Source organism: Chelmon rostratus, chromosome 11, assembly GCF_017976325.1.
Source record: "Chelmon rostratus isolate fCheRos1 chromosome 11, fCheRos1.pri, whole genome shotgun sequence".
Lineage (NCBI taxonomy): Eukaryota > Metazoa > Chordata > Actinopteri > Chaetodontiformes > Chaetodontidae > Chelmon > Chelmon rostratus.
The window spans coordinates 17,805,998-17,819,284 of record NC_055668.1 but is presented as its reverse complement, the minus strand read 5'-3'; the positions used below and the strand labels follow the sequence as shown (position 1 = coordinate 17,819,284).

The window sequence follows — 13,287 nt, the reverse complement described above, 5'->3', positions numbered from 1 at the left end:
TTAGCTCCCTGGAAAATTGTTTATGTTGCTCGTCACGTGACACGTGTAACCATAGTGACCAGTGGCAGGGTTGCTAGGAGAAGGAGAAGCAGACTGGTTCGGGATGCTAAAGCTAGGTCGACTGGCTTTATTTGATATGAACAGGAAGGAAACTGCTCGTATCCGGATTCCCCAGGGAGCCGTTTGATAATATCCCCTTTAGATGAGCTAAAGTGGGAAAGAATCTCGTCAGGTCGAGATGTTTTTCATGCTTTCATGGGAGCTTTGCCAAATGTGTGCCCTGTTTCTGCTAACAAATGTGGCCGCAAGGCTGCATTTAGGTTTTACCTGGGATTCAAATGTTGTTCCAAAATACCTTACAAACCCGGACACTCAATATCATTAATTCAAATATCTTTTATTGGCACTTTTTAAATAAAATAATAGAACAGGAATATAAACAAATATAATACTGGCATAAAAAATAAGAGTGGCTAAAATGTGACAGCCAAACACACTTTCTCTTCTAGGTTGGTACAAATTGTACCTCATCTGCACCTTGTAAATACCCTCTACAAACACAAAACACTAATGTCCCAGATTTACCCTTACGCCTGAAACTGGAACTATCAAAAATACATCTGTAGTGGTATATTTAACAACATTCAATTGATTCTAAAAGCCTATTGAAATATATTCATTACAATTATGATTACAATAATCAACTTTCATCTCAAACAAAAACAGTTTTTTACAGCTTTGTGGCTGTTTTGTGCATATAAAAGTCACTAGCACATAGGACTTTACAAACTAGTGCTAATACAAAAGTTTATCAAACAATGCACACAGACGAACCTGTGCACGTATGCAAACATGCATGTGCAGACAGGTACACACACACAAAACATACTGTACACACAAACATACACACAATGGAAAAGGAACAGCCTGGTCAAAATGAATGCCAGCAAAGGTCATGATCATCATGCCACAAAGAGAATCAACATGCTGCTATGGTTGGAAATACAGTAAGATCTCTTCAGTGTTTTTACATGTTTTTTGAATCAGCATAACTTATTCAAAAAGTCTCTGAGTGATTCATAAACAGGAGGTATGTGGAACTCAAACCATCTTAAAAAAGTATAAATTCAGTCACTTGAAAACAAAAAATTATCTATAAAGCAAGGCTTTTGTATTGTTCCAACAGGCATTATGTGTTGACAGGCATTGTCTATCATTGATGCTTTGGTAAGATACATAGTGGTGTAATTAAGATATAAATTAAAACTCCCATACAAAATAAAAATGTGTTGTTAAAATTACGATTATCAAAAGAAAAAAACGGCTTCCTATTTCCTTCCAATCCCTGTACTCTCTGTTCCAGTAAGAATCCTGGGAGATTTTTTGTGCATATTTAGAGTGGTGTCAAATGTTGTTATTGTGTTAAATGAACACCCAACAATTTTACCAATGTTTTTCTTCCCAGCATTATGAACGGCTCCATGTCTGTTTTCAGAGTGTCGGTGAAGTGAAAACCAGTGTTTTACATAAACACGAAGTTGGACGATTGTTGAACAGTATTGTTCAGCTGACCTCGTAAAATGAGGCAATAATAAAAACAAAATCAACACAGGCATCAGAGTCAAACCTTTGAAAAGATCATATGGTTTGAACCTGAGAAATGCAGGCAAAGTACAGAGGAGAGGCCTGTATTTCAAAACCTCTGGCAAGTATTTTGGTATATTAGAACCTGGCAGCAGAAATAAGGGGGAAAGCCCTATACGGTATAGTTACAGAAAGAAAATTCCTCCTAGAGGTCGTTAAGGTATGGTTTGTCAGTGGACAGTTGCTGGGCAGTAGGGGTGAGATCTGAGTCCTTCTGAAAGGTGCTAGTGTTCAGGCTACAGAGGCAACTTTGTCACAGTTGCTGGTGTAATGGACGTCCGGTCTGTCGTTCTCAGAGTGCTTCCTGTTCCAGCAGGGAAGGGTGAGCAGCGAGAGGATGACCGCTCCCAGCACCACACAGCCCCCACTGAAGTAGAACGCCAAGTCATATGATTGCGTCCAGTCAAAGAACCACCCTGGATAAGTGATGAGAAAAACAGACATTGTGAGCACAGTCAGGAAGGGTTCCCGGCGATGGATAATAACGAGCTGTCTCCTTGATGAGGTCGACATTCCCCTTGCTTCAATATTTTGATTTTTGAAATATCTCTGAAAACATGACCTTACAACTAAATATGTGTTCCCATATGCCAGTGCTACAGTGCTTACAACTTAGATCAAAACAAGCCCTCTTACCTACAACAGGGGGTCCTAGCATGATTCCAAATCCCCCGAAGAACATGAGGATGCCGTGGGCTTGCGTCAGTCTGTCCAAGCCAACAATCTTAGTTGTAATGTAAGAGGTGAGAGACCAGTTTCCAGAGAAGAAACCCAGGATGACAGACAGGATCTGCAGTCCCACATAACTCTTAGTGATAGGAATAAGAAGCAGTGACACACCTCCTGCAAACATGGTGAAGGCGTACAGATAGATGCTGTTGATCCACCTGATGTCCACCAGCATACCCAGCACTAGTTTCCCCACACAAGTGGCGATAGCCCCTATTGATACCAGAGGAATGACACTAACTTCCTCTATGAGTCCTTGGCTCTGGGCCACATCCTCTATAAAGAGCACAGGAGGGAACGCCCCCAGGCTGAACAGGAAGACAGCAATACAGAAGGCCACCATGGCTTGGTCTTGCAGGATCTCATATATGGAGTGCATGTACTTTGAGTAAGCCTGCTGCTTTTTCTTAATGACTTTCATGATGGCCAACCCAGACAGAAAGCTGCCTTTCTTCTTCTCTGTCTGAATGGCCAAGTCCTTGGCATCCATTGTGATGAGCAGCTCCTTCACCATCAGAGTTTTCTCTGGAGAAGTCGCGGAGGAACCTGTTGTGATCCTCAGGTCATCCAGCGGGGGCTTCTCGAAGAGCTGCTCCTCTGTGTTGCGTTCCAGGGCGGCCTTCTGTTTGAGGTAGTACCCTGGCATGTTAAGGGGTCTCATGAAGCCGGCGCAGGCCATGATGTTTAATGCTACAGCTCCGATGATTAGCAGGCAGCCGTCCAGGCCGTACAGCACAATGAGCTCGTTCTGAGCAGTGGCATAGATGAACGCTCCAACGCTTGTGCCTGGGTGAGCAGAGCGAGACAGAAATTCAGTGTTCGAGCTGGAGAGGGACAGATCAATCCGTACAAATTAAAGCCATTATGTGTAGAATTTCATGTGAGTATGGTGCCTTTCAAATTATTTTGATGGCATGTGTACTCGATGAGACAATCCTGATGAAAAAATGCAGCAGTCACCATATTTACATGTGGTAATAAAATGTGATCTGTATCCGGATACATTATCCAGTCAATAAATGATCCACTTTTGCCTTTGTGTTTGCACTTGGTATTTTTAATACTTCATTGCTATCCTCATTGAGATCAGATCATTGAGATTGGATCACGGTCCTCCAGAGCAAAACCAGGTGGTGGAAAATCAGCCCTAGACCCCCTTAAAAATGACTGAGTTCTGTGAGTTTTTGAGACATTGGACTCTTTAAACACTGTAATAAGCTGTCTACAACAAATTCTTAATTATTTGTCCCTTGTTTTTATTCCTTTCTTTGCATAAAAAATATTGTGTCAGTTTGTTCCTGTGTGTTCAGCACAAGGTGTATATGTGACACATGTGATCCTTTCACCTTGTTCACCTCTGTGTTCCCCCATTGTACTACCCCCTCATTAAAGGTAATTCTGTCTAAAATAGCTTTAAAGTAAACTGTCAACCTTCCCAAACCATTACCATCGAAGTTTGGATTCTGAGCCAAACCAGATCTAGTCAGTGGTCAACACTCCACGTCCCTACGTAAGAGACCACTCTGCCTTTGCTACACTACAGATGTTTACCTCAGCATCCCAAGGCTCCCAGCAGCTCAAACATGAAAGAAGTGAGCATGGAGAACTGGTGTGCACCCAGTGAGCTCAGAGGGTGGGCGGCAGTACCTGTGGTGACAATGCCGAGGGCAAGGCCACGTCTCTTGTCAAAATATTGACAGGTGATTGTCAGCGTGGCTGCGTAGACCAGACCGCAACCCAGGCCTATAGTAGGAGAGAGGACAAGGACAGACAGAAGAAGGATTTTCATTAGCTCTGGAGAAAGAGGCGCTAGCTTTTCACTACTAAAAATACACAAGAATGGGAATCCAGAATCAGCCAAATGTGTTATGTTTAACATGTAAAGATAGAAATATGTATATTAGTCAGTGTGCAATGTACATAAACGTGTGAGTGCATAAAGTTTCTTGTGTAATACAATTAGCCAAACACAAAAGAAGCATGCGATGAGCAGTAAACAAGCTGCACGTGTGTCTGCAGCCACAACCAGCATCTGAAGGCTTCTCTATAAATACATGACTGTCTTCTTCAAATATGCACGCCCTCCCCTGTCCACCAGTCAGCACTGGGTTTTGCACAGGCAGTGCTGACTGTGAGGGATTTACCAGGATTAAGCACGGCTGGGCTGTCAGTTAATGTGCGCTAACAGGTGGTGTTGGGCCCACGCGGGGCACACTGGTGAGGGTGCTGAGGCAATAAAGGGTCAAATGGGGATCAAGCTACGCCATAATGCTATTGTTCTGTCAACATCCCTAATACATACAAACAGCAATATCAAACACATGGCGCAATGCTGAAACCTTTATCTCATCTCGGTGTGATTCCACGCACTTTACGTGGCAGTGGCATTCATTAACCTGTAATTTAGGATATAGTCAGTCTCTGATGTTACATAATAGTTGGACTTGAATTGTGCCCCTGCTTGTTTCAAATGATTATACAATGTGTTACGAGATTCCCTTATGTTAGACAGATAAGAAGATTTGTTAACTCCCATGACCAGGCCAACATCAAACACATTTTTGTCTCACATTTACAAGACCGTCAAAACTGTCTGTTTGACGGTCAGGTGAGGTAAGTCTCCAGGCTGGTTTACTGCATTAACTTTACGGGCTTGCCTCTGGTTGAGTACTATTGAAGGCACACAGGAGGATGCCCACCAAGGTTATCATCAAGTCTTTCCTTACCGACCACAATTCCATAGGAAAAGATGAGGAACTGGACATTTGGAGCAAAGGCACTGAGCATCAGGCCGCCCGCCACCATAACGCCACTGAAGATTGTCACAGGACGAGCCCCGAAGTTGTCCACACAGGCACTGCAGACAGGACCTGAGGGAAAGGAGGTAGGAAGACAGATGGAGGCAGAGAAAAGAGACAGGGGGTGAAAGAGTTACAGAGAAGAAAAAAGTGAGTGACAGAGGAACAAAAATATTCAGGCATATATTCAGACATTCTGCTGTTTAACTCTGGATAACAAACAGGGATTCTGAGAAAATCAAGCCCCATCTCAGAAGCACCGCTGCGTCTGACCATGACTCTGCCACATCACATTAGGTTCAAACTGGCAACCTGTCAGAGGTGAGGTCACATCACTGAGGAGAGCCATGAGAGGTCCAGCGTGAACGTTTCACTCAAACGTTTTGAACCAGTTAGGTTGTCAACATCCTTTAAATCAGCTTAATCAACATCAATTTACTTAACCAGGAAAATGCCTATTGTCTTTCCAAGAGTGTTCTGGCCAAGACAGGCAGCAGCACAATAGACAAAGTCACAGTCATGCAACATATAACAGTTACAGGAAGTAAGATTTCAGATCATAGTATGATATTATCGATATCATTGAGATCAGGTCATTAAGTCCTAGATCACACATTGGCAAATAGCTCAAAGCATCTACAGCCCGATGTGCCTTCCTCTAACTCCTTCAACCATCATCATTCTCATTCTGCAACAAATTCCAAGCCGCAAGAGCAGCATAACTAAAATTTTGATTTTTATGCTTGTTCCACCTCTTCACCAGAGCTACAAGAACATTTTTTTCACCGCCGGCTGAATACCCCCGTGTCCTCAGGTTGCTTGACTCATTCATCATGCGACATTTACTGTTTCCTTCCCCTCTAAGCAGGGGGAAGACCGTGCCGCTGTGCAGCAGGAACTGCAGTGCTGCAGCTGTCTGACAGCTGGGACACGTGTCCGGGTCTTGGCCAAGCCCGAGGCCAGATCTGTCCAGTCATGATTTTCTCCTCATCCCTTTGAGAAAGAGGACAGCAACAAGCCAGACTGGTGGGTGAGCTCTGCCTTAGATGGAAATGTCAACTAAGACCACTATCTATCACTGATCCTGTTTGCTCAACACAGCCGTGGAGCGTATCTTTAGAATAATCTCCAGACAACACTGAGAGGTTGCGGAGTTTCATTATTTTCTTCTCTCTTAACAAGTAATTCTTACAGTCAGACGCCAGCTTTGACCTTGCTGCCACACTTCCCTCTCTTCCCTTTTCGTGTCTGTTTGGGTTCAGGTAAGTTCATATACACAGACTTGCTCAACAAAGACAGTATTTGTTTAAGTCTCTGTGTGTTTCTCCCTGTCTGTCTCTCCATCAGTCTTTGTTCTCCTCCCTCTGTGGTTAGATTACGGGCTAAGTGATCCTCCTACATTCATAGCATGGATGACTTGCACTTGCCTTGCCCTCCTCGAAAATCAATAAGAGCGACTCCGCTCAGGGAGCCACAAAGTGCCCATCTTTGTCACAGCATTGTCTTTTCTCTCCACGCTGTTGAAACATTACAGTGATGGGAACCCTCACCTGTAGCTATAACAAACAGATTCCCTTGTGAAAGTCTGTATTGCTCCTTTACATACCAGACTAGTAAACAAGTACTATGTCCACTTTGTTATCAGTGGCATGATGATTAAGGTGGAAATGGCAGGGAGATAGGGGTTAAGTTGAGGGTACTGCTGTACTTCAAGCAAAAGGCACATACTGTGTAGTACCCCCACCCCCCCAAATCACACATATCAGCAAATATATTGCCCATAATTATATGTAGTGCCAAAACATTAATTTACTGCTCAGTGTAGAATTAGCAGATGCTAAAACAATAATTTGGAAGGCAAAGTGGTGAAAGATTACAGGCATTTCTCCCCATTTGCATCAATCTCTCTAAAAAGCTGCTTGAATATTACTCCAAAGCTTCACAGCGGTATCAGGACCCTCTCTGATCCACCTCGCTGATCTAATGCGGCTGGCTGGCTCTTTAACCGTGATGCGGACCCCTGTGGAGGATTATTACATTATTACAGCGTGCGCTACTCACTGGCTATTAGGCCCACTCCAGCCACAAGGGAGCCCACCCAGGCCGTCATGCCCTTGCCCTCCTGGAAGGCATGCAGCCACTCGGGGTACAGGACGCCCATTGACTGGGGTGATCCATAGGCCAGGAGCTGGGTCATGAAGGAGGCCACGACAATCGCCCATCCCCAGCCTCCGTCCAGCACTTTCGTAGATGGAGCCATGGTGCTGATGATACTGCTGCCCTCCGGGATCTGCTACAGTTTCGACAGATGAGGGGTTCCTGGGAGGGACCACACAACAAACATCAGAGTCGTGGTTCGGCAGCAAAACAATTCAAAAATGACAAGTGGAGCACATATAAGTTATTCCCCCTATTTTTAACGCCGACCTGCAATAGCTTCCATAATATTCACTTACGCAAAGCCTTGATGCAGTGAAGGCTGCTGCAGCACTTGGCCTGGGCAAACAGGCAGGTAACCTGTGTGAGGTCCTGAACACTGACTGACTGCAACTTCTCCAAAGGCAACTGCTCCTTTTGTTCCTGCCTATGTAACCACACCTAGGAGGAGGAGAAAGTTAACTGTACTACTTTGCGCCCCCCTCCATCCCTCCCTCCTGCACCTTTAACCTGCCTCTTCCGTGAATCAGCTTTTCTCAGACAGGCAGACAGGAGAAGCTCGTCTCCTGTGCTGACACTAAGTTTTTCAGACCTCTGGTATTAATAATTTGTGGCCCGAGCAACTTCATTCATAGCTGCAGCAGCACTAACCCCCCTGGTCACACTTTGTTTACAATAAGGCTTCTTAGTGGGGGGTGGGGGTGGGGGATAATAACATTAAAGTTTGGTGCAGAACTCCTCAGATTTAAGATCTCTTTGTTTACAGCATATTGACAGCTTGTGTTTCATTAAAATCTTAGACAATAATATTCTTAGAAAATCTCTATATGGCCGTAGGCTCGGGGTTCGCATGACATCTCTATTTTCACCACCAACAATTACCGCATTTTCGCATCGTATCTTATTCTCAACATTTCAGTTCAAACACAAACACACAGCCAGCGTTATTTCGTTCAAAACACATGTAGCACTCACCTCAGCATCTACACAAACAGCAGCAGGACCCTGCAGAGCTGCGCGTTACACGGCAACTTTCCATGTAGGATGTTTTCCTGGTTAAAATCTCTTCTTGCAGAATCACCACAAATGACATAAACGAGAAAGCGCCGCACACGCACGCCGGCCTGTCTGCTGGGCTCTGTGATGTCCGTGTGGAAAGAGAGCACCCTGCATCAACAATGCGCACTCTGCATACGTTTCACACCGCTTTGTAGCCGGCGACAAAACCGGTTCAAAGCTGTTCTTGCTGGTCCAACAGCGGCTTGAACGCAGCGACGGGAGGAAGAGCGCAGCTTCCTCTTGCGCGTCTGGAGCGCACACCGCGGACAGAGGAGCAGCTCACACATGCGGCGGCTGCGGCTTTGTGGACATACTGTGCACTTCTAATTTTCTCTGGGCTACGTCTGGATTCAGAAGTAATTGGAAAACTCTACGGGGAGCGTGCAAACACACACACGCACACGCACAAACACAAAACTGTTTACCTGGTGGGTCTCCGGCCGGTGCGACACAAATCAGGTGCTTTTTACAAAGCGCCTCATTAAACAACCGAAGACATTAAAATAAGTAGAAATATTATATAAACGTGTAAATAAAAAGAAAACTGTTTGAGCCCTGCTTATCTAAACACACGTCTGTCATGCTGAAAGTTGGGGGTTCGTGTGCTCTGCAGGGGTGCTGGGTGCATGTGCTGCTTCCTCTCCAGGAACTCTTATTATTGCCATCAGTCCAGTCTGAACCGGTTGATGGATGGTAATAACAAAACCATGCTGCACCAGCAGGGTGCACTGCCATGGAGTCCTCTCCCCGGTGAGCACTGATTAAAGCAATACATGCACAAAACTCTCGCATCAAATCTCAACCGGCCTTCCCATCATCACCAGAAAATAACAGGAGTTTGATGAATCCTTGACGAATATAAGAGGGATACAGGAAGAGGCAGCAGCAGCCTGCAGACAGGCTGCAGCTACCATGAGTTAAAAATAGACTGAAGGGAGTCTTGCAGGAGAGCTAGATCACTGTGGGTAGCTGGTAAGACAGACAGTTCGTGCATGAATATTAGAAGCATATGTCGGTAACTCTAAAGAGGAGGCCAACAATAACATTGAGTGGTAACATAAAGTAGATGTAGCTAAGGAAACACATGTAGGAATATGTTTCTAATTACGTTTCTACATTACAGATTTATTTTTACAAGACCTGAATAACTTGGCTCCAACTTAAAACAGTCCTCTTTCTTCAGAGCAAAACATGGGGACTAGAAAAGTTTTGCATTCATACTGAGGTGTGGGAGCAGAGAGAGCAGTCACACAGCAGCATCATCATCATCATAAAATTATTTCACAATGTGGATTACACCCATTCTCATAACCTCCGGTCAGAGACACTGCTGAACCGAGTCAGGAGGGGAAAAAAGCAGAGGAGTGGAGAGGAGAAGGAGACAGGCAAGAGGAACTCAAAGAAAAGTGAACATGAAAGATGAAAGATGAAAGGCCGGGAGCCGAGCAAGAATGGGGGAGGGGTGAAGAGAGCAGGCGGGAGGTGAAACGTGGTTTTCACTCTGAATGCACCTAAAATTCTTCAGAAACTTTGATACTTTTTCCCATAGCTGAGCTCTGCTGCCAAGAAGGGTCTTACAGAAAAGATTTAGGCTCCATAATCCCCTTCTGCCTGAAAAATTAAAAGAAAAGAACAAGGGAGGCACAGTTGATTGTACTCTACACTGGCATTGCATTGACATGTTGCTCCAGACCAGTTTCAACCAGATGTAGTGCATGTGGGGGACAGCCTGTAGGAATCTGAAGGCAGGCTGGGGTGGATTACAGAGCCACTGTGGTACGCTGTAAACATTGACTGGTCCTAGGATCAATGCTGGTGTGGAATTTCGCTCACTTGCATAAGTTATTCAATATATTTATTGACACATTTCCAGTTTATGTATATGGACCATTAATTATAAAGTAGCACAGGTGCTGACATTTTATGTTTAAGGTTCTGTAATCTTTGTACAGAAAAGTAAAAAGTCTGGCATTTACTAAAATCCCCCCACTGCTGCCACACTTACTAATAAAAATCATACGGTTTAGGCTTTGCATGGCCTCATTGTGTCATCCTAATTCATCAGTGATACTGTGCATTCATATCTGATGTATGAACAACATCAAAGCTGACAATTTAACACCTTTAGACTGAGAAGACACAGAGCACACGAGGACACGCACAGTATAAAGTCTGCCTGAGTAAACGTTTTGGATCAATGCCTTCTTTGTCATGGTGACCATGTAATTACAACATCAGGCAGTTCCACAGAGGCTGGAACACTTTTGACCCAAATAATTCTTAGCCTATATCTAAGATGTCTACAATCCCAGATTTACCAATAAACTCTCAACCCCATGCCTTCCTCGAGGTCAGTAATGTCCAGTCACAGCTATCAGGGTTTAAGACCTCATTGGAGGTATGATAACGGCTGCAACTGCTGCTGTGAGTGACGCATTGAATCCACTCTGTGGATCCGTCTCATGTTTTTGAAACTGCTGATCAAAACATTTGGTTAGATAAGTTGTGCATGGCTGGTTTAAGATGGCTTGTAGAACTGAAACCTGTTGTTGCAGATGTTTTGAAATGAAGCCATTGAAATGTTGATGGTGTCCCCCAAGGATCCATTTTGGGAACACTAATTTTTACATATATTCCTTAATATATGGAATATTTCTTCATTAACCAATTTTATGCAGATACCATCTTTTATTGGCTCTACCACAAATCAGTAACATGAATAAACACGTAATAACTTTAACGCTAATTGTGTATGTGACAGAAGATCGCATGCAATATGTGTGTAATTTGACACAATATATTGAAAGTATAGTAAGCTTCATCAAACATAAATTGTAACCCTTGTAAAATACCTAAGCATAATGTTTTTTGGCCATATTTCTCCAAAGTATGCAATTAGTGACTTAAAAAATCATAAACACTGAGATCTCATGCTAAAAAGTGGCGATTAGGGTTAAGCAACATATAAGTAACCTTGTTACCAGCTCAAAAGCTTAATTATTACACTGTTTCTTTGCTCAGGACAACTTGTTTGGTGAAGCTAAGCTTTTTATGTTGATGGTCTGCTTTCAGCATCAAATTGGAACATAATGATTAACCGTTTTTAAACCTTTGGACAAACATCAGCATGTACTCCTCAATTATCAGGAGGATCACAAACAAACTGTTTGATATTCCTCAAAACATGGCTTCCAAAGAACTGCATCAAAACTGGAGACCCAAGTAAGGCTGCTTTGCCCTGGAACAAGGTTTTTGTTTATGTATAATGTACCCCTCAATATGTGAATTCAATAGGCAAATATGAAGAATCATCCTACTATGATCATAGTCCCAACAAAACATAGGCATCCCTCACTTCTGACCTTGCTGCAGAGCTACTACTCATCTACAGCCCATTAGTAAACACACGCATGCAACACATTTCTTTGCAGATTTACGTCAGCTGACCTGATATTTTGACATTTTTAAGAACGCCTTTGTGACACATGAGATGCAACAGCCCGCTGTTCTTTTCCGAAAGAGGCTTGGCAGGTGTAAACACACAGAGCCACCCTGCAGTCTGGATAAATGTCTGTTGGTTCGGCCATCACACTCCATAAAGCTGCAGAGGTGAAAGGCCACTTTAGCACCCAGCATGACCACCCTGAGCCTCCGGTCCAGATTCCTGCTTGGATTAGTTCAGGTTGCTGGCTTCAGCAGCAAGAGAGAGCACTGCAACATGGTAGAAAAACACAGGATACACTTTGGTAGTGTCAGAGCTCGCAGCAAGTCTTCGGACAAAGCTATACTCATGTCACTCTAATGATGGGGTGTATATTTTGATTCTGGTCAGTTTGAACCGGCCGTATGTGTGAATGGGCTACGGTTACCTGTAGAAACCTAAAGGAAGCCTAACGTGTTGCATTGGTTGTCATCGTTGCCCAGTTATTCTGCCACTGCAGGTTATTGCACCCAATTTACAATCATCTACAATGTGAAATGATCTGGGAATGATTGATTCATGGAACATGAACACTCCCCCGGGTCATCAGCCAGTTAGAACCGGTTGAAAACTAATGTAGATTAGGGAATGAGGATCAGATACTGGCACAGAATCAAGAGTCAATGGAGCAGTGGTGTGTAAGAGGCTCATCACACACTGTACGTGTTATAATAGATAACATCCAAGGACAAATGATTATAGGCCTATACTTCAGTGTTTACCTCTGCTGTAGGTATGGCGACGCCTGTCTGCTGGTTTATTGTTCCACAGACTGAAACAGCCCAACAAATACTACACTGATTTGAACAATTGTTGTGTCATTATAAGGCCACATAACATATGATCATGGGTTAAGAGCAGAATTTTGTTTAGCCCATGATTTATAATTGAAATTTGCTGTCATCGTGTTGTGCTTCAGCATCCTTAAAATCAATACACAAGAAATACATGAAACATGGGGGCTGTGCAGATGCACTCTATGTAGTTTTCATCATTTGGTTATGAATCATTCTCATCTAGCTTTAACGATGGCATCACAATTCTTGGTAAATATGGTTATCAGTGCTGTACTTGCCACAGCAGTTGCTTCAGCTAAATGGTTACATAAACATGTTAAAATGTTGATGTTTAGCAGGCTATGTTTGCCTTGTTTACCATATTATTTTGGAGAATTAGCACACTAACATTTGCTTAATAGCACTAAACAAAAAGCAATGTTGAGGCTGATGGAAATGTCATTATTTTTTAAGTATTAAAAGAAGTATTGGACAAAAGCAAACTGACCTGATGACAGTACTACAGATGAAAGGCTGGGGGATCATTTACAATTCATCCTCTGGGGACCATGAAAGTTGGTACCAAATATCTCTGCAATCCATTCATTAGTTGAGATCTTTGTTAAAAAATGGCAACCTGTTG

General features: G+C 43.4%; 1 protein-coding gene across 1 annotated transcript; it reads right to left on the bottom strand.

Moving 5' to 3' along the window:
• Window positions 1–409: 409 nt before the first annotated feature.
• LOC121614021 (monocarboxylate transporter 9-like) lies at window positions 410–8,568 on the bottom strand. Its single transcript, XM_041947785.1, has 6 exons — window positions 8,304–8,568; window positions 7,233–7,490; window positions 5,100–5,243; window positions 4,021–4,116; window positions 2,281–3,159; window positions 410–2,060 (listed from the first exon to the last, which is right to left on the bottom strand). The coding sequence occupies exons 2-6, from the start codon at window positions 7,429–7,431 to the stop codon at window positions 1,876–1,878; spliced, it is 1,503 nt and encodes a 500-aa protein (XP_041803719.1). The 5' UTR covers window positions 7,432–7,490; window positions 8,304–8,568; the 3' UTR covers window positions 410–1,875.
• Window positions 8,569–13,287: the final 4,719 nt, after the last annotated feature.